This window comes from Dendropsophus ebraccatus, chromosome 5 (assembly GCF_027789765.1).
Source record: "Dendropsophus ebraccatus isolate aDenEbr1 chromosome 5, aDenEbr1.pat, whole genome shotgun sequence".
NCBI lineage: Eukaryota > Metazoa > Chordata > Amphibia > Anura > Hylidae > Dendropsophus > Dendropsophus ebraccatus.
The window spans coordinates 55,919,094-55,946,530 of record NC_091458.1 but is presented as its reverse complement, the minus strand read 5'-3'; the positions used below and the strand labels follow the sequence as shown (position 1 = coordinate 55,946,530).

Genomic DNA, 27,437 nt, shown 5'->3' with positions numbered 1-27,437 from the left:
TTATGTTTAGAATATAAACCAGGTACTCAGGGTACTCAGCGAGGCGCTTGGAATCCTTTAGTATCAGTAGAATTTCTGACATTCACAGGTTGTGCTAGATGGGGGAGTTTCAGGTGGGTATTCATTATGTTGCATCCGCCAGGATAAAGGAACCTATGAATCAATAATTTATACAACGATTTTGTTATATCAGTTTCTATTTATGCCGAAGACATTGACTTCTTGATATTTACCTCCCTTTCCTCTTTACTCTGTCATTAACCAGTGAATGTGTAAAGCAAATTGAGAATCGCAGTTTTCATCCATTTCGGATGTATAGTAGCGTAGTTTTGATACATGTAAAGTACTAAAATTCCCTAAAAAAATTTTGTTGGTTCATCCATTACTTCAGACTCAGGCTAATACAATTAGCATACCACAAGCCCATGCTTTCCACCCAATATTCACATAGACATACACACAGGATTTTCTCATGGATTATGTTACAACCTGCAAGAAAAAAAACGATTACATGCTCCACCACAAGCTGTATTATGGAGGCACCAAATGGCAGCACATATGGACCTTTAGAAAAGTGGACTTATACGGTCTAGGTATTCATTGTTGCCCAATCCCTGTACTTACCTCCCATGCTCTGCTGATGGCGTTCCAAACCCACTGCAGCCTTAGAGATCCTCAGGAGAGAGCTGGGACACCAGCACCCTTAGTAAGGTGGGTATAGTGTGTATGTTTATATTACATCCATAGAAGACTAGAATTAGTCATTTACTTAAATCAGAGAACCCCTTTAAGGATCATAGTAAAAATAATATTATACTTTTATTACTCTATATGTAACCTTTATGCCATATTACTGTTTTTTCAACTGGTTTACAAAAAAATAACTGTGTAAAGTAAATCCCTCCTTGCCCCCTTATTTTAATTTTTTAAAGTGCCTCCCCTTGTTATTTTCCTTAGCCTGGTTACCCTGCCCCCCCACCCATGGATACCCTCATCATTTCTCATATTCCCTGCCCCTACTTCCCTCCTATATTGTATGTCCTCCTTTCACATTCTTTTCTGCATTGCTGAAGAAGTGTCCTAGTTTGTCAGAAATGATAAAAGTAACTTCCACCTCATTACGCCAAGCAGCAGGATTCGGAGGAGGGGGGAGTGAGGGGGATAGAATAGGAGGGGGATACAAACACTGTCTATTACTGCAGATCGGTGCATGTGTAGCTATGGATAGACGTGCATGCCTTTAAATGTGTTTTGGTTGCTTTTTTTCTCTCTTAAAGATAGAGCTGCTGTGCACACAGAAATTGTATTGTTCAGCTGCTTCTGACTATGCATAAAAGGCAAAGCACAAACTGTCGGCTGTTCATCTATGAGCTTACATAAAAGTGAAATTCTCTATGCAGTGCTTGGCTCTATTGTAATAACCAGAACGCTTTTCTTCACTGGTTATGAGTTATAAAGTGATTGTTGTGTCCAGGGCCGGACTGGGGCTGAAAAGCAGCCCTGGCACACAAACCCCACCAGCCCACATATATATTCCCCACACATGTTGAGCAGAAATTTTTACATATGTGAAGTATTACTCCCTGCAGACTATAGAAGAGTATACAGCAGTGATATCCCATAGCAGATGTACATAGATGCTGAGAGTATACAGCAGTGGTCAGACAGTCACAGGTAGAATACAGAGCCATTACAGAGGATCTTTCCCCACTCCTGTCATTGTGCTGTTCCCCTATCCGACGCCTAAATAAATTATCTCAGACTGCTGACTAAATGGAATTCACAGACGCTGAAACAAATTCATAACCTGGACCCCCAAAAAATGTATGACACAGGCCTAAAATGCATACCCCAACATGTAACTTCAGACCCCAGGCCACATTAACTTATACTGCAAACTCCAAAGGAAACACAGATCCAAGACTGCCTCTCCCCACACAGCTCAATCCCCTCAACCTCCAATCTCTCGAGTGCACCTCCTCCGTACTCCTCCATTCTCTATAGTGTGTACCACCTCCGTACTCCTCCATTCTCTATAGTGTGCACCTCCTCCGTACTCCTCCATTCTCCATAGTGTGCACCCCCTCCGTACTCCTCCATTCTCTATAGTGTGCACCCCCTCTGTACTCCTCCATTCTCTATAGTGTGCACCCCCTCCGTACTCCTCCATTCTCCATAGTGTGCACCCCCTCCGTACTCCTCCATTCTCTATAGTGTGCACCTCCTCCAGGTAACACAGAGGGGACACAACCAGAGTGACACTGCCAGGAGCCACACTGTGTGACAATGTGAGTGCGATGTGCTGCATCACCGGCTCTCACACACACCTGTCCTAGCTGATCTGCCTCTTTCTTGCACAGTAAACGCTTAGGGGAAGATTTATGAAAGGGTGTAAATATACACCTGGTGTAAACTGCCCACAGCAACCAATCACAGCTCAGCTTCCAGCTCTGGTAAAATATAAGAGGAGCTGTTATTGGTTGCTGTGGGCAGTTTACACCACGTGTATATTTACATCCTTCTTCTATGCCCCATATTTTTCACTTCAAGTCCGATCTGTGCCCCATATATTTGATTAAAGCCCCTCTATGCTCCAATTACTAGTGTCCCCCCCACAGTGCCCCCACCAGAGAAAAAAACAAACAAACAACAACTCTCCTGTGACCCGTTCCTGCAGCTCCTCTCCCAGCAGCGCGTGTCTTTTCTCTATAAGGCATCAGTGTGACTTCTGGTGCTGCATGGTTTTGCTAATGGCTTTGTAGTCCTAGTCCCACACACTACTTACCCCACCTGACCCCCCCCCCCCCCCCCCACACACACACACACACTACCCCACCTTAAACCCCCCCCCCCCCCCCCTAGGTAATTTTGACTACAGGGCGAATCTTGATAAAAGCAGTGTGTGTATTATGACATGGAGCAGTGTTACTCAACCTTTTTCAAATTGAGGCAAAAAAGTCATTCAGTGACTCACAGGTGACGTCTTCTTTGTTCTGAGGTGTCACTTTCCCTCTTCCTCTCCATCCGGCCCAGACCTCCATGATGATTTCTTGCAGCTACAATTCATCTCTTCTGAACCTGCCAGACAAACATCTTAGGTTCCGCACTTACAACAACTTCCACTTTTTTGTGTCATGTGCAGTAAAGTAGAGATGAGCGAACCGGCTGAGGTTCGGGTTTGTATGAACCTGAATTATCGGTTTCTGATTCCCGCTGTCTGGACGCTCCGTGGAGAGGATGGATACAGCCTGAGGACCGCCTGGAAAACTGGGATACAGCCATAGCCATAGGCTGTATCCCAGTTTTCCAGACAGTCCTCTGGCTGTATCCACCCGCTCCACGGAGCGTCCAGACAGCGGGAATCAGAAACCGATAATTCAGGTTCTTACAAACCCGAACCTCAGCCGATTTGCTCATCTCTACAGTAAAGTTAGTAGGTATGTGGGTTGCCCCCTGTATATAGAATCCCCTGCTGTGCTCCCATATAATAATAAGGCCACCTGTGCAGTGCCCCAATAGTAATAATCCCCCCTGTGCTGTCACCATAGTAATAATCCCCCCCGTGCTCTGTCCCATAGTAGTTATCCCCCTGTGCTGTCCCCATAGTACTCCCCCTGTTCTGCACCCCCATAGTAATCCCCCCGTGCTGCACCCCCACAGTAATTCCCCCTGTGCTCTGCTCCATAATACAGCCCCCCTTCCCCCCCCCCCCCCCCCCGCATTGCCAAATACAAACAAAAACATTATACTCACCTTATTCTGAAATACAGTGGGTCCTTCTCTCTTCTGATCTCCTCGCAGGCCGTATCCTCCCAATAAACTTGCGGTCCCGTGGGCTGTGGGTGGGCGGCACTATCGTCAGTCTGAGCATGATGTTTCGGAGGGGCGGCCGCTGACAGGGGCACACTAATTAAGATCCCCCCCCACACACACACACTCACACACTACCCTACCTGACCCCCACACACACACTCACACATTAGCCCACCTAACAAATCCCCCCCACACTCACTACCCCACCTGACACTCCACACACACTCACACACTACCCCACCTGACAAATCCCCCACACACGCTCACACTACCCCACCTGACAAATCCCCCACTCACGCTCACACTACCCCACCTGACAAATCCCCCACACACGCTCACACTACCCCACCTGACAAATCCCCCACTCACACTACCCCACCTGACAAATCCCCCACATACGCTCACACTACCCCACTTGACAAATCTCCCACTCACACTATCCCACCTGACAAATCCCCCCACACATACTCACACTATCCCACCTGACAAATCCCCCCACACATACTCACACTATGCCACCTGACAAATCCCCCCCACACACACTCACACTATCCCACCTGACAACCCCCCCCACACACACTCACACTATCCCACCTGACAACCCCCCCCACACACTCACACTATCCCACCTGACAACCCCCCCCCCCCACACACTCACACTATGCCACCTGACAAATCCCCCCACACACACTCACACATTAGCCCACCTAACAAATCCCCCCCACACTCACTACCCCACCTGACACTCCACACACACTCACACACTACCCCACCTGACAAATCCCCCACACACGCTCACACTACCCCACCTGACAAATCCCCCACTCACGCTCACACTACCCCACCTGACAAATCCCCCACACACGCTCACACTACCCCACCTGACAAATCCCCCACTCACGCTCACACTACCCCACCTGACAAATCCCCCACATACGCTCACACTATCCCACCTGACAAATCCCCCCACACATACTCACACTATCCCACCTGACAAATCCCCCACTCACACTACCCCACCTGACAAATCCCCCACATACGCTCACACTACCCCACCTGACAAATCCCCCCACACATACTCACACTATCCCACCTGACAAATCCCCCCACACACACTATCCCACCTGACAACCCCCCCCCCACACTCACACTATCCCACCTGACAACCCCCCCCCCCCCCCACACACTCACACTATGCCACCTGACAAATCCCCCCACACACACTCACACTATCCCACCTGACAACCCCCCCCACACACACTCACACTCTCCCACCTGACAAATCCCCCCCTCCCCTCTCCACTCCTCCACCTGACAATCCCGCCCCTGCCACCGCCTCCCCCCGCCTGTCCGAATCGGCGCTTCTGCCACCTCACCCCTCCGTGGCCTGCTCCTTCCACCTCAGCACGCTTTTTTCCGTGCGGCCCGCTCCTTTCACCGCAGCCCGCCCCTGCTCCTGGCGTGCTCAACCAATCAATGTGGAACAGGAGCGTGGGGCCGCTGCGACTGGCTGTTGTGCATGTACAACGCATGCGCCACAGCCAGCTGCAGCGGCCCCACGCTCCTGCTCCGAGTTGATTGGATGAGCACGCCAGGAGCAGGGGCGGGCTGCAGTGGAAGGAGCGGGCCGGAAAGAGAGGAGCGGGCCGCATCGGTGATTTTTTTTTTTATTGTGCAACCCGGGCGGCCCACGGACTGGTAATCCGGCCAGCCCAGCGGGCATTTGCCCGGCTTGCCAGATTACCAGTCCGGGCCTGGTTGTGTGTGCTGGATAGTAAAAGTCTGTGATGATGCCTTTATGTAATGCAACGATTGCACAGTAGTGGTCTCAAACTACCGTCTGGACAGTTCCAATAATTCTACAGTGCATAACAATGCATAATGGCTAGTGTTGGGCCAAGGGACAGGAAGATGCGACAACGGCTTGCAGCATATAGTGGATCAGGAAATATAATACTGTCATTAGGGCTTGTTCACACAACATTTTTTTTTTTTTAATTAATCACGACCGTTGTTGCGATTTGCAAAATTAATTCAAAAAATACTTTGCATTGACAATGAATGGAATCCCGAATGGAGTGTATACACATAGGGGGACATTTATTAAGTCCAGTGTTTTCTGCGCCGGGCTTAAAAATGTCCCCGCAGCTCTGCCGGTACGGAGATTTATGTAGAGGCGGACTGCCTCTACATAAATCCCGTGGGTGCCGGTGCGCACGGCAGGAAACCTACGCCAGCTGAGGGCTGGAGTAGGTTTCCTGCGTATTTTTTAGCAAAACTAATGCTGAATAGAGTGAACTCTGAGTCCGGGCCCCCATTTCGCCCCCTCCCCACCTCCTCCCCGCCCTCCTGGCGTACCCGGCGGAAAGTGCCGATTTGCGAATACTTTATTTGCAAAACGACCATTTGCAAAAAAAATTATTTGAAAATCGTCACTTTCCGCCGAAAAAACTGATTTTGCCTCTTGATACATGTCCCCCATAGTATACACTTCAGCTGGGATTGCAAGCGGCCGCGACACATAACTGATGTGACAGTTTTGTGCAGCCACTATTCATTGAATAGCAGCCACACAACCCTGAAATTGCACACAATGGAGAGTGCGGCTCTGGCATCTCATCATAGACCAGGAAGCGGCCAGCGACTGGAGACCAAGGCAGCGCGATGCAGGACCCAGCGCTAGAACTGGGGAGGTAAGTGGACGTTGTTGTTTTAATCCACCCCCTCCATCACTATAGTGAAAAAAGCCCTCCCGCCTTGAGTACCCCTTTGACTGGTACATGCTCCATAATAGAGGTTAAAATATGATTTCCATAGCAAAGAGCAAAGCTTTCTTTCACACTGATTTTCACAAATGTTGACAGTTGTGTATATGGACTAATCTTTAGCCTTTTTTGTTCACTGTCTGTTCCCCATTAACCTTGTCTGGTAGAATGGAGGACAGGAACAGGTTGAACAGCCTTATCCTTTCAACCTAAAACCTACAAACTAACAGAATCGATTTCCTGTTGAACAAGGAAAGTAAGATAAATTATACTTCCATTCTGGATACTCTCCATATGCAAGCACTTTAAACTCCAGAAATGCTGCTCGGTCTAGAGTAATTTAACTAGGACAAGAAGCCTAGGCTTTGGCAATATTTAACCCATACGGTAGATTCTTATAGCACTGTACGGTGTGTATGTGTGTCTGGGGTGAAATACAAATCAGTAAAAAAAAAGTCATTAAAAAAAATAAAATCCATGTTCTTTAATGTTAACAGTGATTGCTGAATTTATTTTGAGTTTTCAGGGGTTGTGGATTTATGATTTCCTTTTATAAACTGGACTCAATGGATGAGTTTTACAGATATGGTGGATCATTAGAAAAATGAAAAATTATTTAAGCTGCTTTGGTCATTGAAATTTATCACCATGAGGAGGTCAGATGTTCTTTGCAGCCACCATCTACACTGTACCAAACAAAATAACTCCTTTACAGGGTTGTCCCATTATTATATTGGACATGTTCACACAACGTCAAAAATAGAGAAAAGGCGGCCGATTTTGCTATTTAAAATAGCGCCCGTTATTGTGACGATTTAACTGACTGCAATTGCAATGCATTGAAGTCAATGGAAAGACGGGCGTCCAATGCGCACAATGTATTGAATAACGGACGTTTTTGCAACGGACGTCAAAATAATGAACATGATCATTATTTTCGGACATCTTTTGCAAACATCTTTTGTTGTTCACACACAGTTTTTCTTTTGTCACCGTTATTTCTCAGTTTTTACTATTAAATCCAATGGACTTTTCCATTAAGCCGCATCCAAATGGCAATTTGTAACCCAAACAAGAATAATGTACCAGCAGCCGTCATTGCACTGCATAGGGGAGGCCAGACAGCTAAATGACGTCCGTTATTTTAGACTCAAAATTACGGATGTCATTTTAAACTGAGCTGGAAAAACGTTGTGTGAACATAGCCATCTACAGGATAGGAGATAATGTATGATTGCAGAGGGTCCGACTGCTGGGGCCCCTCATTACCTTGAAAACATGGCCTGTGCGCTGCTGCTCTATTCTCTGCCAGAGACAACAAGTGCATTGCTTGGCTATCTCTGGTATCTCCCATAGATAATGAATAGAGCAACAGGGCAGACACTTCTCTGTTCTGACAGGAGACTCTGAACCCTGCTCTGAAGGATATGCAGGGTCCTGGCAGTCAGGCCTCTGGCAATCAGCCACGTTCCCCCTATCCTGTGGATGTCAGACAAGTGTTAATGGAGGGCCAACCCCTTTAGGGATTATATGTTTGATGAATAACTCTTAATTTATAAAAAAAAAAAAAAAGAAAGAACAATCCTAGCTATTATTTAATATTTATATGACAATTATAATCCCTTTTAGCAGTGGACTAAATGTGACAGGCTTCCTGAGTGCCATTTTGTGGCTTCAGATGTCACATTGATTCCCCTACCTAGCAGTGGGGCAGTGGCATAGCTAGAAGAGGTGCAGAGATTCCAGTGACACCCTGTTCTTGGTCTCCAAAGCAGTATTACATCATTTGACCGCAAAAAGGGCACAGCTGCAATGAAAGTGAATTTATTAGCATTGGGGTCACACCTCCAGTTTTTGGGAACAGAGAGATTTAATTTAATGTTTTTTTTTTAATTACATTATGGTCTTAAATGAGAACCACACATTTTAAACTTCACTTACAAACATATTAGAAAAAAATTGATACTCGGGTGAAGTGAATACATTCCATAGTTACTATACCTGTAAACTAGGAATAGATTGTAATTCCAAAATCTTCCTTTATCCCTCTCATATTTTAGTGTTTCAGTAATTCTAGATAATGAGTTTTGTGTTACCCTTTGCCTATAGAATCTATAGTACTTACCAAGGGCCAGAGGAACACTCCTACATTAATGACTTGTTTACTTAGGCCTCATTCACACGATCCGCACCCTGGAGGAGACCAGAGGATGACTGCGACACGGATCCCCCAAAGTGCAGCCCCCCCCCCCCCACACCGTTCAGCAACAAAGATGACAGAAGTGCAGGAGACAACTACTTGCCTTCTACTCTCACATGCCGGCCTATGTGGCTGGCATTTTAAATCTACTACACCATTAGCCTAGCTTAGACAGTGTGTAAACTAAAGCTAGTCAGTAGATTGCAGCTACTAATGACTATATTATCTATTAGAGTATGCCCGAGAGCTCACTTGATATGGCTAAGGAGTAGTGTGTTTTCAGTCCACACAACTATTATATGGCACCTTTTAGTAGAAAGCCAAATAAAGGTAACATTTTATACTGAGAAGGTCCTACTGGATGTGAATTGGGCTTTTGGCCCCTCCTTTTTGGCAAACCCATGCCGGCCGGCTCACATGTTCACTGGCATGTGGGGAGTAGGCGAGTAGTTGTCTTCTGCACTCCTGTCATCTCTTCTCCTGGGCAGCGTAGTGGTGGTGGTGGTGGTGGTGTGTGTGTGTGTGTGGGGGGGGGGGGGGGGGGGGGGTTAGTCCTTTTTACATAATCTATACTTGCTGTAAAGGAAACCATCTCATTAAAAAACTCTTCCTGTGATAAATCTATGTTTATACTCAAGAGCCAATCAGAAGAGGCTAAGTGCCGAGGGGTGCAGAAAACAGTATCCTAAACCAATGATGAGGCAGGAGGCGTGTGTTAGACTACCTCAGACTCCTTGCATACACTGTGGCTGAAGTCACAGATTACAGCTTCATCCTATAAACAGACAACCAGCTAGAGATGAGGAGAATACACTGCAAGTAAACACCCCCAATAAGACCGACATATCATTTATAAAATCACAACTGGATATTCACTTCAAGGCAATGACTGGTGAGGATAACCATGGTCTACTTTGCTCTATATATCTTTATTACTAGGGTATTTTATATTCAGCAGTACAGAATTATTATTTCTAGGGCAGGAATAAATAAATGATGAAGATTTTAATATAATCTATTTAAAATATAATATCAATTTCGATCCATCAGTATATCTACCTATTGATTCATTTATTAATCAGTGTAAATAAAGCCTCTTTGTTAGCTGAATGAACAATACCCAGGGCATGTGCAGGAACAATTTCTGTCATTGTTGTGGCATTGTATGGCAGGCATACTGGCCAAAGCAATTATGTGTTGAAATTTCAGGGCATATGCCCACAATTACACTCTTTGTGGTGCAGTCAGAATTAGGTTTTTCTGTTAAAAGGCATGGTATTCGCCGAACACTCTCCAATCAGAGGTGTTGAAAGTTAATACAGTACAGTAGAGCTATTCACACTGACTTGATGCACTGCACAGAATTTAATCCTTCTGCATTCAGAAATATGGAACAAGAGATTGTAGGCGTAAGGTTTCATTCCGAACACAAGAAGAAAGGCGCAGGTAGGGCTAAAGGGTTAGCGCAGGAGGATCGGCTTTTATGTTTCTATGTAAATTAATAAGGGTAGGTGACAGATGTGAACATCAGCTCCTATGTTTCTCTAGATCAGACAAAATAAGAGCAGGTTTAAAGGGAAAAGAATAAAGTGTAGTACAAACAGGGAAACAATTTTTAATTTTAATCATGTTTTAGTTTTTTTGTTTTATTTAGCAAAGCTTATATACCATTTATTTTTATATGTGATGTCATCCATACAACATCTAGTTTGCCCATACACAAAGGGGCAACTTGAGTCTTCAGGGCTCTTGAGAAAAATGTGTAGCCAGGCCCCCTAACTATCATGTTCCACCTATTTTTCAGGCCCCTCAGGCTCCAGGGCCTAGCTATGGCTGCATTGGACACCTAGATTTCTGCCCCTGATTCCAGCCAGATTCAGATCCCTACATGTTGTGTGTAGGGTAATAAATGAGCTACTCCATTTTGACCTTTACCAGACTCTACTCCATTTTATACCATGTCACCTTACAAGCTCACCTCTCAAGTCTTTTTTTTTTTTAATGAGATATTTTGGAGAGTTTATGAGCTTCAACTCCCAGTTATTCCAAAAATGCAGGAAATTATGGAGCACTGGACTTTTTCTCTACCTAAAATACTTTGCTGCTAGGAGTCACACACAACCTTTAACCTTTCTCAGGTAAACAACTTGTGGCATCTTAAGAATTAAAAAAAAAAATCACTAATTTTAAAGAAACATTCCAGTTAAAATTGGTAAATCCCATAAACCTAATGCAGCTTCTGGTTGACCACTGATTTTAGAGGTGTAGCCATAGGAGGTAATAATGTAGTAGTCACACCCGAGCTTTGGTCTTTAAGGAGGTCAAGGCATGACATTGATGTTGTAAATGCTATATGTTGGGTAGAAGGGGCTGTTATAGATTTTGCATTGCCTCTGATTTATCTCATTTGCTTTCTGTGACTCTACAGGTCCCCAAACACGTTATTAAAAAAATGCAGAACCTAGCTGAACTGTCTAATGTATATTGGGGGCTCACAACTCTCCTAGATATAGGTTGATAGAAGAAAAATGGATTGGGTTTGTTGGATTCCACTGCCCAAATAAATTCTTTTCCGAAAGAAATAAGTTGCCATCACAGAAGTCTGGCCGCCACTTATCCTCTCTCTTAGGGCCCTATTCCACCGGACGATTATTGTTCAGATTATCGCTAAATTGTTCGAATCTAAACGATAATCGTTCGGTTGAAATGCAGTTAACGATTAACGACCGAACGAGAAATCGTTGAGCGCTTTATAAGACCTGGACCTATTTTTATCGTTGCTCGTTCGCAAAACGTTCGCAAATCGTTTGCATTGAAGACGTTGTTCGGTCCTTCGCAGTAGATACGAACGCAATAGCGAAGAAATAGCGAAGAAAAAACTATTGCAAATACGATCATAAGTAATGATTATCGTTCCATGGAAATGAGTGAACGTTTTCAGGTCTTTCGCAATAGCGGTCGTTTGAGATCGTTAATCGTTAACGTAGGGCTGGGCGATTAATCGAATTAATTCGATTAATTCGCCCAGAAGATTAGAATCGATTTGATTTTTTGTGAAAATCGTAAATTCGATTTTCACAAAAAATCATTGCGGGCAGAGAAGGGCAGAGAAGCGCGGAGAGTCAGTCGGGCGGGCGGACGGACGGGAGGTGCAGGTGCCGGGCGGGAGATGGAGGGCGGGCAGCACTGCGTGGAGGTGCCGGCCGGGCATGAGGTGCAGGTTACGGCCGGCGGGAAGTGAGGGGGCGGCGCTGCGTGGAGGTGCCGGGCGGGCGGGAAGTAGGGCGAGGTGCAGGTCGGTCGGCAGTCCCCCAGAGCCGCGACCGACCTTCCCCAGCTGTACACATAGCGTTCCGTTCCCCTACCGGCCACACATGCAGGTCCCGGTCTCTGCAGCAGGCTGCAGGGACTGTAGTGGTGATAGCGTCGCTGCCATTACTGGAGCTGTACAGCAGGATCTTCACCCCTGATCCCGCTGTACAGCTCCAGTAATGGCAGCGACGCTATCACCACTACAGTCCCTGCAGCCTCCTGCAGAGACCGGGACCTGCATGTGTGGCCGGGGTGAGGGGAGGAGGGCTATGTGTACTCCTTTCCCAATCATTCCCAGCTGCCCCAGCCCCCCTCCATCTCCCCCAGTCGCCCTCCATCTCCCCCAGTCGCCCTCCATCTCCCCCAGTCGCCCTCCATCACCCCCAGTCCTCCTTCAGTCACCCCCAGTCGCCCTCCATCACCCCCAGTCCTCCTTCAGTCACCCCCAGTCCCCCTCCATCACCCCCAGTCCCCCTCCATCACCCCCAGTCCCCCTTCAGTCACCCCCAGTCGCCCTCCATCACCCCCAGTCCCCCTCCATCACCCCCAGTCCCCCTTCAGTGACCCCCAGTCGCCCTCCATCACCCCCACTCCTCCTTCAGTCACCCCCAGTCGCCCTCCATCACCCCCACTCCTCCTTCAGTCACCCCCACTCCTCCTCCATCACCCCCACTCCTCCTTCAGTCACCCCCAGTCCCCCTCCATCACCCCCAGTCGCCCTCCATCACCCCCACTCCTCCTTCAGTCACCCCCAGTTGCCCTCCATCACCCCCACTCCTCCTTCAGTCACCCCCAGTCGCTCTCCATCACCCCCACTCCTCCTTCAGTCACCCCCAGTCGCCCTCCATCACCCCCACTCCTCCTTCAGTAACCCCCAGTCCCCCTCCATCACCCCCAGTCGCCCCCAGTCGCCCTCCATCACCCCCAGTCGCCCTCCATCACCCCCAGTCGCCCCCAGTCGCCCTCCGTCACCCCCAGTCGCCCTCCGTCACCCCCAGTCGCCCTCCGTCACCCCCAGTCGCCCTCCGTCACCCCCAGTCCCCCTCCATCCCCCCTAGCTGCCCATCTATACCTGTACTACTACACTCCTCATCTGTACCTGTACTACTACTACACCCCTCATCTATACCTGTACTACTACTACACCCCTCATCTATACCTGTACTACCACACCCCTCATCTATACCTGTACTACTACCACACCCCTCATCTATACCTGTACTACTACTACACCCCTCATCTGTACCTGTACTACTACACCCCTCATCTATACCTGTACTACTACCACACCACTCATCTATACCTGTACTACCACACCCCTCATCTATACCTGTACTACTACACCCATCATCTTTACCTGTACTACTACTACACCCCTCATCTATACCTGTACTACCACACCCCTCATCTATACCTGTACTCCTACAGCCCTCATCTGTACCTGTACTACTACACCCCTCATCTTTACCTGTACTACTACACCCCTCATCTATACCTGTACTACTACTACACCCCTCATCTATACCTGTACTACTACTACACCCCTCATCTGTACCTGTACTACTACTACACCCCTCATCTATACCTGTACTACTACTACTACTACACCCCTCATCTATACCTGTACTACTACTACACCCCTCATCTATACCTGTACTACTACTACACCCTTTATCTGTACCTGTACTACTACTACACCCCTCATCTATACCTGTACTACTACTACTACACTCCTCATCTATACCTGTACTACTACTACTACATCCCTCATCTATACCTGTACTACTACTACTACTACACTCCTCATCTATACCTGTACTACTACTACTACATCCCTCATCTGTACCTGTACTACTACACCCCTCATCTTTACCTGTACTACTACACCCCTTATCCACTATACCTCCACTACTAAACACACAAAGAAGATCTCCTATCAGGCCCGGATTGGTAATCTGGCGGAGCGGGCGAATGCCCGCTGGGCCGCCAGGATTACCAATCAGAGGGGCCGCTGGTCCCCGTGCACACTTCCATCGGCCCCTGCAGTGGTTGAGAGAACAGCGCTGGTGGCCGCTGCGCTGTTCACTCATACTCTGCCAGATTAGGATGGGCCGGCATATTCCTCCGCCCCCCCTCCCCCCAGAACAAAGGGCCGCTCTGCTCCTTTAGTAGTACCCAGGTGTTGTGGAGGTGCCGCACAGGCATGTCTGTCTACTACAAACTTCTCTATGGCAGCTGACGTCATTTCCTGGACGCGCTGCAGAGAAGGGGGACAGAGGAGAAGAAGCTGCAGCACAGGAGGGGGACTGAGGAGTCACTCAGAGGGGGCCTCTTGCTGCTAATAACAAACAGCACTGCTTGGTGAGAATTTTCTTCCCACCAAGCTACAGCCGGAGCCTGCTCTCTCCCCCTGTGTAAGGACGGCAGCCAACTCTCCCTGCCCCCACACAGGGACTTCATCATCTCCTTCCTACTGAGCTCTGCTGTCGGTGCAGGGAGGAAGAGGCAGGGGAGCACCAGCTGGCTGTGAGGGAGGACCTGTCACATCCTGAGATGTAAGGAGCTTATTGATGGAGAGTAAGTGACTGTTTCTTTTCTTTGAGTGTGAGTGCATATGTTATATATAGTGTATATCTATATGTATATCAAGTATGCAATGTGCACAGTATGTGTATTGTGTGTGTAGGGATTTCTGTATGTATAGTATGTGTGTATATATGTATGTAATATATGTGTGTGTATATGATATATGTATGTACTGTAAGTGTGTGTATATATAGTGTATGCATGCCTCTTTAGCATGTTTATGATATATGCATGTATGTATGTACAGTATATATGTGTGTTTACATGATATATGTGTTATGTACAGTGTGTGTGTGTGTATATAGTGTATGCATGCCTCTGTATTATACTTATGATATATGCATATATGTGCAGTAGGCATGCAGTATAATGTATGTTTGTACAGAATGTGTTATTCTACTTCATGCAAAAACTGTGTCTTTTTATTCTGACATATTGCACATACAGTATTATATATATTTTGTATATGCAATGTGGTAGAATATGAAAACACATTTTTTACATGAAGGAGATGCTGTCCTAGTGTATAGTGTACATTGTGTGACAGGGATGCCATGGGTTGGTTGTAGTGCAGCCAGCCCAGGGAATCTGCAGTATACAGCGCTACCAAAGTGTATTCTGCCTGTATTAGAAAAATCGTGCTGCCATGTGACCATACACGAATTGTAGCGTCTGCACAATCTGTTTAATACCGGCTACATGTGTACGTATGTATGTATGCACAGTGTGTGTGTATATATGATATATGTATGTATGCACAGTGTGTGTTGTGTGTTTATGATGTATGTATAGCATGCGTGATGTGTTGATACAGGTGAGCAGCACATCCTACAGCACTTACACCACTGCAATAATCTGTATTTAAAGGGAACCAATCAGCACAATCTGATATGGTTCCCTGAACTGCTGTATACAGCTCCTGCAGCAGCTGTGGCACATACTGGCCACGGCTGCAGCAGGAGCTGTGTACCCAGAAAAAGCACTTTAATCCCCCCAGGCACCGGCGGGGAGGTAGTCATCTGGGCGGCTCCCCGCCCGGATCTAGTCACCACTGCCTGTCAGCGCGCTCCAAGGAGATGAATGACAGGCAGAGAGGTCCCTTACTGGCCTCTCTGCCTGTCAATCATCCCTACGAGCGCACTGACAGACAGAGAGCGGTGCCTTGATACAGGCAGGGAGCAGCCCAGATGACTACCTGTCACGCGCCCGTGGATTAAAGTCCTTTTTTCGGTTAAACAGCTCCTGCTGCAGCCGGTATGTGCTGTGGCTGCTGCAGGAGCTGTATACAGCAGTTCAGGGAACCATATCAGCCCGATTGGGCTGATTGGTTCACTTTAAATGTGACTAAATGTATGTAGGATTCCAGATACAAAAGTGCAGCACTTTCTTTCTGTGTAATAATATTCACAACTCTATAGTAAATCCCTGATACAACACGTAATTACCATCACATAGAGCATTTGTTGGTAACAATGGTGTCGTGCATCATGGACCTGTTATAGAGTTGTGAATTTTAATACACCAGATTGAACTCTTGGACTTTTGTCTGTCAGGCTATGTTCACACACACTTTTTTGAGTCATACAGTAGCTGCTCAAAAAGTCCTTAATGATCCTTTATGGTGTATGGCGTTCAATTAATTAAATTTGATCTTAAAATGGCTGTTTGTGCACACATGTAGTAACTTTATGGTCATAATTAGAGATGAGTGAGCCTGGCCGAGGTTGGGGTTCATACAAACCTGAACCATTGGCATTTGAATTCCTGTTCCACAGAGGTGGAGATAGCACGAGTCACACCTGGAAAACAGCAATGCAATACAGCCAAGATCATAGGCTGTATCCCTGTTTTCCAAGCGAGACTCGTGCTATTTCTACCTTCCCAAAGGAACAAGAAGACAGCGGGATTCAAATGCACCCGAACCCAAACCACGGCCAGGTTCACTCATCTCTAATTATAATCAATACTATAAAATTAAAAGGATTATCCCGGATTAGAAAAACATAGTTGTTTTCTTCCAAAAAGCGGGCTCAGGTTGTATGTGGTATTGCCGTGCTGTTTTTGGGAGAAAGCAGACATGTTTTATCTAATTCTGGATAACCCCTTCGCAAGGAGTGTCATCAGGAGAAGGGCACATTACATCCTCCTGATGACGCTCTTTGCAAGTGAAACTAGTTGAGGGGCTATGCAGCTTTTAAGATATCACTTGGTCATCAGTATTCTGTTGATAGTAGTCTGCAGCTACTACAGTATAGGCAGAGGCTGTGTAAGCCGCCATATCCATACACTTCATATACTGGTGACCTGGAGTGTATTTTTAATAGTGTCACATTCATCTTCATGTTAAACTTATACTTTTATCAGGTATTAATTAACAGTATGTTTTAATAATAGGGTCATGTCCAAGGTGTGAGTGGGCCATTGGCCCTTTTGTTAAGGGGGCCACAAACACTTTGGCTGTATGGGGCTCCAAAATCCCTGTTGGCGGCCCTGCCTATACTATGTGGAGGCTCAGAGAGGACAATTATAAATGTTTACACTGGACTTGTCGCTGTCGCTTATATCTCCCCTGCACCTTTCTGCTGGGATCTACAGCTCTGTACCTGGTATGGACCTCATAGATTCCCTTTAAGTGCACTGACACTAGTAATCCATTGATGCTGCTGAAATACATAAATATGCAACAACAAATCCACAGCAGATTATGTTGTTTTTTTATGTGTTGATGGTAGGGTTCATATATTTAATGAAGTAGTGAGCAGAATTCGCTACAGCATGTTTAGAACATTGCTATCTATGATATATCTGGGGGGGGGGGGGGGGATATATGTTATGAGGGCTGCTGAGGTTTGAGTGCCAGGGCTGATTTTAAGTTCCAGTCCGGCCCTGTCTCCTATACTATATGGGGGCCCAGAATGGCACACAGGGAGCTTGTCTACTACAGGGGAGCACTGTTACAGTGAGAAGCAATACAGTTGTCTCAAATGTCATTAAAATAGTATCTGATGCTGCAAGGACAAAACTATTCTGTTTATTTAGCAAAAAGGAAAAAAAAATCGAGATTTAAATCGATAATCGTCCAAAATTTTTAAAAAATCGAGATTTTATTTTTTGGCCATATCGCCCAGCTCTACGTTAACGATTATGCGAACGATAATCGTCCGGTGGAATAGGGCCCTTACCGTGCAAAACACATGAACACTTGGCTGAACTGAGCTTTTTATTGTATGGGGTGATGGGGAGAGAAAGCTGTTGGCCAAATGAATGTCAAGCTGATAGCTGTCACATGTATGGCCACCTTACAGTTATATTCCACACAGAAATTGTGTTCAGAAATTGTGGGCCCCCTGCTAACCACATCCCCTCTAGTCCCATCTGCAACAAACTAACCATGCCCCAACTAACCACAACCCCTTCCAACCCACTGCCCCACGCTACTTATATAGATGTCTTCTCAGATCTTTAGTCTAGACCCCAGCATTTCCCCGTGTTGTCTCTCTGACTACTGAGCCCTGGCATTTTCAACATGTCCCCCTTAATAAGCCCTGTTGTCCCCCTCAATGAGGACCTGGTCGTTAGCCTCCCCCTCCCTGACACGCAGGTGTGATTCTTTCACCACTATGGATAAACAACTGTGCAAATTACCACATGGAAACAGCAGCCTGCAGGCACCCTGGCTCTTCTGCAACAAGCAAGTGATGTCCCTGGAGCGCGGGAACCCATGGTCCGGTGGGCAGCAGTGGCAGCGTTATTATAATTGGGGCAATCTCACTGGCCCCCCCCCCCCCGGAGCCCCGGGCGGTAGCCCAGATTGCCCTCATTATAATCCGCCTATGAAACACACCTTCAGACCCTGGAGTGCTTCTTTAAGGGCTGTTCTACAAAAAAATTAGTGTTAAAGAGCATAAATGATCCAGTATAAAGAAAAAGGCAGAGTAACATTCATTGCCTGATATCTTTCAACAATGCACTGAGAGGTCCCAAATGGCTTAGGACAGTCTGTTCTCCTTCATTTTCTCTTATCATAAGATTCTCAGTCTCAGTACAGAAGTCTTACACAGTTGACACAGATGTCATATGGTGCCTTGGGGCTATGATGAGGATGAAGTGTTGACATACACTTTCGCATGGCATGCTTTGTGAAGTCTGTGAGTGCATGAAGCACCCCAATGGAATAGTGCATGTTAGTGTAAAGTGTCTTGTAAAACATGGTGGATAGTTTGCTTAAACCAATGCCTTATGAAAGGGTGTGTGTATACGTGTCCATAATAACTCAATAAAGGAGTCTACTAGCTAGTAGATACATATATGAAAGGGGATAGAAGATAATGTTAAAGTCATCCCCATATAGACTGTTTTTTTCAGTTGTAGATGCACTTTTACTATAATGTTTTAGAACCTCCCTTAAAATCCTAAACTTATTATTTATATATATTTTTTTTGTTTTTTTTTTCCAGCAATGTTTTGGTTGAATGCATCCTAAAGCCATATAAGGTCCATATATCTTATAGATTCAATTAGTCTCGGCATACAGAAAGTTAATGAATGGGAAGGGTATTGATGGAGCCACTTATTATGTCCAGGATTACAAAAAGTGTTTGCTTTACGATATGTTTGCACACGGTGGAGTTTCATCACAGTAACGTAATGAAGGACGGCTGGATGGCAATGAAATGATTAATTACTGCAGTGAACTGATGCAATAACACAATGAAGTGATGCAGCAATGCAATAAAATGATTGATTATTGCAATTAAATGATGCAGTAACGCAATGAAAATACATGTATGGACACTGCCTTACAATAAAAGAAACAGTGTTACTCATGTCCATAGGCTGCATCTGATATTGCAGGTGCTCTTTATTAAAGGGGTAGTCGAAGAAAAACGAACTTGTTGAAAAAATAAGAGATAGTGGTGGTCCAACCTCTGTACCTTTCATAGATCTCCATATCGGCCCGCGGCTTCTTTGTTTTGCATAGAGCTGCTGTTATGGCATGTGACTCGTGGCTCTATATATTCTCTGTGTTTATAATAAAGGAGGTTGCCGGGAGTATGAAGGTCTGAACCCCCCCCCCCTCCCACCCCCCACCCATCAACCTCCCATTTGTCCCCTATCCTGTGCAACATCTCTTTAAGGTTTAATAAGATGGAACTACAACACCAGGCATAGAGAAGAGTGGGTCTGTTTCTGGGGATAAAGATGATGATGTTGTCTACAAATGTACATCCCCTTTAGACTAGGGCTAGATTCACATCATGATGCAGATACATTAAAAACTCTCACAATGGGGTGCTGATGTATTCTTGCTCAGACTGCCACAGACCCCATTTATTTCAATGACATGACTGTAGTCAGCTAGGGACTATGTTTGGGTCCTTTTTCGAGTGTCTGTGGATTGGGTTCATTCTAAGTAGCAGCTGACAGTGTTCAGAATGTTGAAATGAATGGGCCTGTGCCAGTCCAAGCATGGATACATCAGCACCTTGTTTTCAGATCTGTCCAGCGTACCCGTGCCAAATCGTCTATGGACATGGACCAACCCTTCTTAATCTGGTCCCATACATGTATAATATATGTATTCGCTGGGTGGCAGCTGTGGATTTTTCAAAACTACTTTGAAAGCTGAAAGTGTCCCTCTCAGAAATTCTCTTGGTTCCTTCTGAGGAGGAAACCACCAGCTTCATCTGCTGACCATCTCATGAGGAAGTAACGGCTCAGACATAATGAAAACGTCTCCATGAAGCCGTGCGCAAACAAGACATAAAGGGCCGTTAATCATGGCGCATCAATGGCACGTCACTGCTCTTAATCCTGGAACTTATTGAATTGATCCCCATTCTCCACTCATTACACAGTACACTAGCTCTGTATAGGAACAAAGCAGTGACTAAAGCAAGTCCCTTGTCATGTAACAATTTCAGATAAACCCGGAGCACATTCCAAAGGATTATCTGAATTTGTAACAGATTCAGTTCTCATTTGTCCCCAAGCCCAACAGCTGTCCACCTAGGCTGTGTCCAAGCAAGAGATCGAGGGTCAACAGGGGACGCTGCGGACAATGAGCGCAGGATTTGTAGCTATTTTTTAATGTGATATTCCCAGCAGGTTATAAAGCCATTAATCTTTAATAGCAGTCTATGCTGTAATGTCGGATTGCCAATTATAAGGCATTTCATTTACACTGGCATCTTCTGTCGGTAAGAAGCTAAACCTTGCATTTTACATGGATCTTCTTATGATGTTGTGGGTGTTTATAGCTGATTTGGAATAGAATGTTAAAAAAAAAAAAAGTGCTGAAGCAAGATGCTTACAAATGCTGCACGATAAAGCGATTCATGCACCAAAGGACTACAAACACTTTGTACTTGAGTGGCCTGTATGTCAAAATGGGGAAGAACATAGAGCCAGCATCTAAGGGCTTAGTGATGTTTAATGATGTATTGAGCACTTTCCTAGTCTCCTGTGACGTTACATAAGTGCTGTTCCACATAACCCATTGTGTGCTGGTTAAGATAACAAGCATCTGTATAGTAGGTGAGCTTCCTGTCTCCAGATAAAGAGGGAATCTTTATAAATTCTATCATCCATTGATCGTCCAGGAGGCAAATCAGCCCAAATTGCTGCTCATCTTGAACCTGTTCTGTCATTGTAGTAGTCATCCTTAAGCACATTGCTGAATATTAGAAATCACTGACAAAGTCAACTCCGTATTTATAAGAACATGGAGAGGAAATCAACCTAAAATGTCACAATGCCCAAGACACATAACAATTCTTTTAGTATTTGCTTTGTACTTGGTTTAGTTGCTGTATTGTAAGTATTAGCTAGTGTTTATTTCAATGTCAAGTTGACCTACTCTTCATGTTTTTCTATCTACTCCCTTTTTAGGGTATGAGAACTATGTAGTGGAGTTATTACATGCAAGCAGAAATGCTGGAGGAATGTGTGCTTTGTATATCAATATGTATAGTGTATGTCCATTATATGAATGGCCTAGTCGCCTCTCCTGACCTGTTTTACTGAATACATGTATTTACCATAAAATAACATCTTTTCTTATAGCTCTGTCAAATTATGACTAAATAGTCAACTGAGTGTTACTTTCTGTCACTATCCAATCACATGTCAGACAGTATAGGACACGCCCCAGTTGGTAAGTATTTACTTTAACAGACAGGTCAGAAAAAGCCACCTGTCCTCTTTAAAACGGGTCCTCTCATAAAGGCTTCTCACGTCCATATGTACTATGACATTATAAATGTTATAGAGGAAAGTGCATTACATACCCATCTTACCCATTCTCTGTTACTCCAGTGCTGAATTTTTTTTGGCTCGCGTCTGGTCTAAGCTAAATGTAAATGGCTGCCGCCTTAACAAAAAGACACACCATATCATCTCTGAATACGGATGAACAGAGTACAGTGGGGGCCCAAGGAAACGTTGGCAGAATGCAACGTAAATTGACATGAGATATACACACCAGAAGCATAGAACATTTCTAAACTGCATTACTGCTATATATGTCATATAGGTAAAGGCTGTATCACACACAGTGATATTGATCGCTAAGGATCGTCCAGGCAGCCCATTGAAGTCAGTCTGCTGCCGCTTCTCCTAATACAAGGAGCAACAAGCAGCAGGCCTTCACAGCACTGTATGTGATTTTACAACATGTTGAAAAACCGTAATTAACCGACATTGTGCATGTGCTATTACACCAATCCACTATTAGCTGAAAAGTCCGGTAATTGGCCAGGTAAGGCCGATAATTGTTTGGTGTAATAGGGCCCTAAACCTGAGCCACCGAGTGCAGTTCTTCTGATATAATGATCAGTGAGGGTCTCGGACCTAGAACCCTCAGACTAAAACTTTTCACATGTGACATATCTATGTAACGTGAAAAGTTTTCTCAAATGACAGAACACTAGAAGTGACTGTGACATTTTAGCAATTTCCATGCAGAAAATTCATCTTCATCAAACTTGCAGAATTTCCATCCCATGTGGACTTACCTTGAGGGTATGTTCCCTCTACAGAAAAGGCGTGAACACCGCTTGAAGTTCCGCCCATCCCATAGACTCAATTATATTTGACATGTCAATTCTTTGGGCGGACGGCGGAATTCGCTGTCAAATATCATTGAGTCTATGGGAACTTCAAGCGGAGGCTGTGAGGCAGAATCTGCTTGAGGTCTCTGCGCGTATTCTGCAGTGGGAAAATACCCTTAGAATGAACTTTATTTTATATTTAGTTTGGTAGCCAAGAAGTTACCAAATAATGATATGCAGTGTTTCCTTTCTCTGTTCCATACTTTACCTGTCGTCTGGCTTTTCTTGTCTAATTATATCATGAATTCTCTGATCATTGAGCCCTGCACTTCCGGTATAATGCAGCTCTAATTATTTTGCCATAATTATCCCATCCACATGATGCCTATTAATGAAGAATGAAAAAGCTGGCGCAAAGAAACTGACCAGAATCTGGCAAATACTAAAAAGATACCAGAAACATGAAGAACACTTAAAACAGGATATAACCTTAGTGTTAGCTCATTTTACTTACAAAATAGTATATACCCTATGCCAGAGATCCCAAATCTGCAGCTACCCAGCTGTAGAAAAACTACAACTCCCATCATGCATTGATAGCTGTCAGTATAGGAGATATAGTTGTGTGACAGCAGGAGAGTGCAGACAAAACTGCACTATACAATACCCTGAGACAATTAACAAAACTACTTAACTAACAGTAGTACTGAAAAAAAAAATACATTGTATGTGCATCCTTCATCTATCTCAAACGCATGGCCTTACAAAGTAATACAGAGTTGTGTTACATTAATGCCTACATCCTTGAAGTTTTTTTTTTTTAGAAAATTAATATTGTACTCTATGATTGATAATTGCAACAGTGACCCCTGCTGGCTATGGGAAGTCACTACAGCACATTTATCTTATAATTGCTGAACCAGCAATATGAATAATTCCCTGATTTACATTTACTACAGGAACCAGTTCCTATGAGAACTAGAACATTCAATAATAGAACAGTAAAACCGTACAAAATAAAAATGTATTGTCAGCTTATTATGGGGTAGCCGCATTTTACAAATTGAGTGGTATTCATATGATTATACATAAAAATACTGACTGTGCCATTCTCTAATGTAAAATTAGAAGTTCAACAAGGTGAAAAATGTGTGTGTCGTCCTGTGTGGGTGTATTAATGGCTATAATGGCAGCCTATTGATTGCTGTCAAGTCTTGTATTACCGAACATGCACTCCATGTGCTGCTGCATAGCGCTCTCTTTAGGCATTGTATTCTTCCATAGAAGCAATGCTTTTAGAGGAGAATACCTACAGTACTTTATGTAATAAGGAATAGAGGCAAACCGAGGTATAGAATGGACAAATGACAGTCTATGAACATGCACCATGGATCTGTATTATGGCCACCTGCAGGTGCCTATATACTGTAGGTTCAAAGGCTACTAAACAGGTATTTCCAATATAGGCATTTATGGTATATCTACAGAAAATGTCATCAATCATACTAACCAGCAGGACAAGACAGTAAAAGGGTAGGGTGTTTGCAAACTCCACCAAGAAAGTGGCCAATATAGGGGTCGCTTTTCAGCGTTCCCAGGGTACTTATAAATTTAAATTGCGTGACCCGGAAGATCAGCAGTTGTGTGACCAGGTAGATCAGCAGCTGTGTGACAGGTAGATCAGCAGCTGTATAACCAGGTAGATCAGCAGCTGTGTGACCAGGTAGATCAGCAGCTGTGTGACAGGTAGATCAGCAGCTGTATAACCAGGTAGATCAGCAGCTGTGTGACAGGTAGATCAGCAGCTGTATAACCAGGTAGATCAGCAGCTGTGTGACAGGTAGATCAGCAGCTGTGTGGCCAGGTAGAAAAGCAGATGTGTGACAGGTAGATAAGCAGATGTGTGACAGGTAGATCAGCAGCTGTGTGACCAGGTAGATCAGCAATTGTGTGACCAGGTAGATGAGCAGCTGTGTGACCAGGTAGATCAGCAGCTGTGTGACCAGGTAGATCAGCAGCTGTGTGACCAGGTAGATGAGCAGCTGTGTGACCAGGTAGATCAGCAGCTGTGTGACCAGGTAGATCAGCAATTGTGTGACCAGGTAGATGAGCAGCTGTGTGACCAGGTAGATCAGCAGCTGTGTGACCAGGTAGATCAGCAATTGTGTGACCAGGTAGATGAGCAGCTGTGTGACCAGGTAGATCAGCAGCTGTGTGACCAGGTAGATCAGCAGCTGTGTGACCAGGTAGATGAGCAGCTGTGTGACCAGATAGATCAGTAGTTGTGTGACCAGGTAGATAAGCAGATGTGTGACAGGTAGATCAGCAGCTGTGTGACCAGGTAGATCAGCAGCTGTGTGACTAGGTAGATCAGCAGTTGTGTGACAGGTACATCAGCAGTTGTGTGACCAGGTAGATAAGCAGATGTGTGACAGGTAGATCAGCAGCTGTGTGACCAGGGAGATCAGCAGCTGTGTGACCAGGGAGATCAGCAGCTGTGTGACAAGGTAGATCAGCAACGGTGCAAAGTCTAACACATCATGTGTTCTGTATACTGTACAGGTAGATCAGCAGCTGTGTGACCAGGTAGATCAGCAGCTGTGTGACCAGGTAGATCAGCAGCTGTGTGACCAGGTAGATCAGCAGCTGTGTGACCAGGTAGATCAGCAGCTGTGTGACCAGGAAGATCAACAGCTGTGTGACCAGGTAGATGAGCAGCTGTGTGGCCAGTTAGATCAGCAGCTGTGTGACAGGTAGATCAGCATCTGTGTGACCAGGTAGAAAAGCAGATGTGTGACAGGTAGATCAGCAGCTGTGTGACCAGGTAGATTAGCAACGGTGCAAAGTCTAACACATCATGTGTTCTGTATACTGTACAGGTAGATCAGCAGTTGTGTGACAGGTAGATCAGCAGTTGTGTGACCGGGTAGATAAGCAGATGTGTGACAGGTAGATCAGCAGCTGTGTGACCAGGGAGATCAGCAGCTGTGTGACCAGGTAGATCAGCAGCTGTGTGACCAGGTAGATCAGCAGCTGTGTGACCAGGTAGATCAGCAATTGTGTGACCAGGTAGATGAGCAGCTGTGTGACCAGGTAGATCAGCAGCTGTGTGACCAGGTAGATCAGCAGCTGTGTGACCAGGTAGATGAGCAGCTGTGTGACCAGATAGATCAGTAGTTGTGTGACCAGGTAGATAAGCAGATGTGTGACAGGTAGATCAGCAGCTGTGTGACCAGGAAGATCAGCAGCTGTGTGACCAGGTAGATTAGCAGCTGTGTGACCAGGTAGATCAGCAGTTGTGTGACCAGTTAGATCAGCAGCTGTGACCAGGTAGATCAGCAGCTGTGTGACCAGGTAGATCAGCAACGGTGCAAAGTCTAACACATCATGTGTTCTGTATACTGTACCAGTGTTTATTACATGACAGAGGCACCTATAGCACATCTCAACATCTCTGTATAACTTCTATCTCTGAGTGTCCTATAGCTACTCCCCTGACCTAAAAGGCGGCTGCCTCTGCTACACACCAGAACAGTCATTTCCATAGAATCATTAGAAACTAAATGACAAGAAGAAGAAGATTAGGCTAAGCAGAAAAAGGGAGAAAGCAAGGCACTTTAATATTCAAAACAATATCACATCAAATAGGCTCTTACATAAAGTGGCCTAGTTACCAGTGATATCCTGTGCACAACATTAAAGTAGCAAGAAGAAAGGGCTGTAGGAGAAAAGTAATCTCATCTAGATGCCATTTACTGAGGCGTACCTTGTTATCCTTTAATACACAGACTGTAATGTTATGACTGTTAGACTACCTGAATACTACTGTGAGGGGGATGAGTGTGCACATTGTGACCTATAGTCTATAGAACAGATACTCCTGCTGCTCATTTTATAACAGGTCATTATTACAAAGATATCCCTATGCAATAGCTTCATAGCAAGTCCAAATTATAGGACTATTTTTTGTATTTTTTTGCATGGGTATAAAGGTCTCAACCCAAGCAGGGAATGTGGTTTCATTTAGCTTCATTGCTTTTTAATGAGGTTCATTTTTTATTGTATTGTGTTACCAATAAGAGAAAATATTACTGTAATGCTTTCATTCTGTTTGTGCAATGCGGTATTATCAGCAGCAATGGACCACTGGCCCAAATGAGATGCTAGAACTGCAACCATAAGCTCAGAGTAGAATATTTTCTCAAAGAGAACTTGACTACAACTATGACAACACTTAAGGCCGTATTACACGTAGTAATCATCGTTCAAAGATTCGCTATAACGATCGTTCGCTAGCGGTAACTAGTGATTTTTTTAGCGAACGATTCTGAGGTTGTTACATTCACTGATTACTGTTATGGACGATTGTTTGTACGTCGTTATCTGGTCGCCCACACAGCATGTTTTATCGGCAACGACTTATTACACAAACAAATATGCAAACGATCGGCAAACTGCCAACGATAATTTTTTAACAAAATGAACGAATGAATGAATGAATGAATTTTTATTCGTCGTTTCATCGTTGGGTGTTATTACACCGACAGATAATCGTTTATTTTGATTGTTTTAGCAAATTTTTAAACGATAATCGTTTTGTGTAATAGGGCCTTTACTGTTACTTAATAACTCATTAAGCCTACACTATCAGTGTGTTGTTTAGGCATCATTCACACAGTTACATTTTGTGTGTGTGTGTGTGTCCCGAGG

At 44.9% G+C, this 27,437-nt stretch overlaps 1 protein-coding gene across 3 annotated transcripts in view; it reads left to right on the top strand.

The window, feature by feature from the left end:
* ZNF385A (zinc finger protein 385A) overlaps positions 1–27,437 on the top strand; it is a 151,854-nt gene that overhangs the window by 42,097 nt on the left and 82,320 nt on the right. Inside the window, exon 1 of one of the 3 annotated variants that reach the window (XM_069970241.1) lies at positions 14,361–14,667. The exons of the other annotated variants lie outside the window; for them this stretch is intronic. Within the exon in view, the coding sequence (XP_069826342.1) occupies positions 14,661–14,667 (7 nt within the window). The 5' untranslated portion in view covers positions 14,361–14,660. Of the gene's footprint in view, positions 1–14,360; positions 14,668–27,437 lie in introns of those variants that run through there. 3 annotated transcript variants of the gene reach the window in all.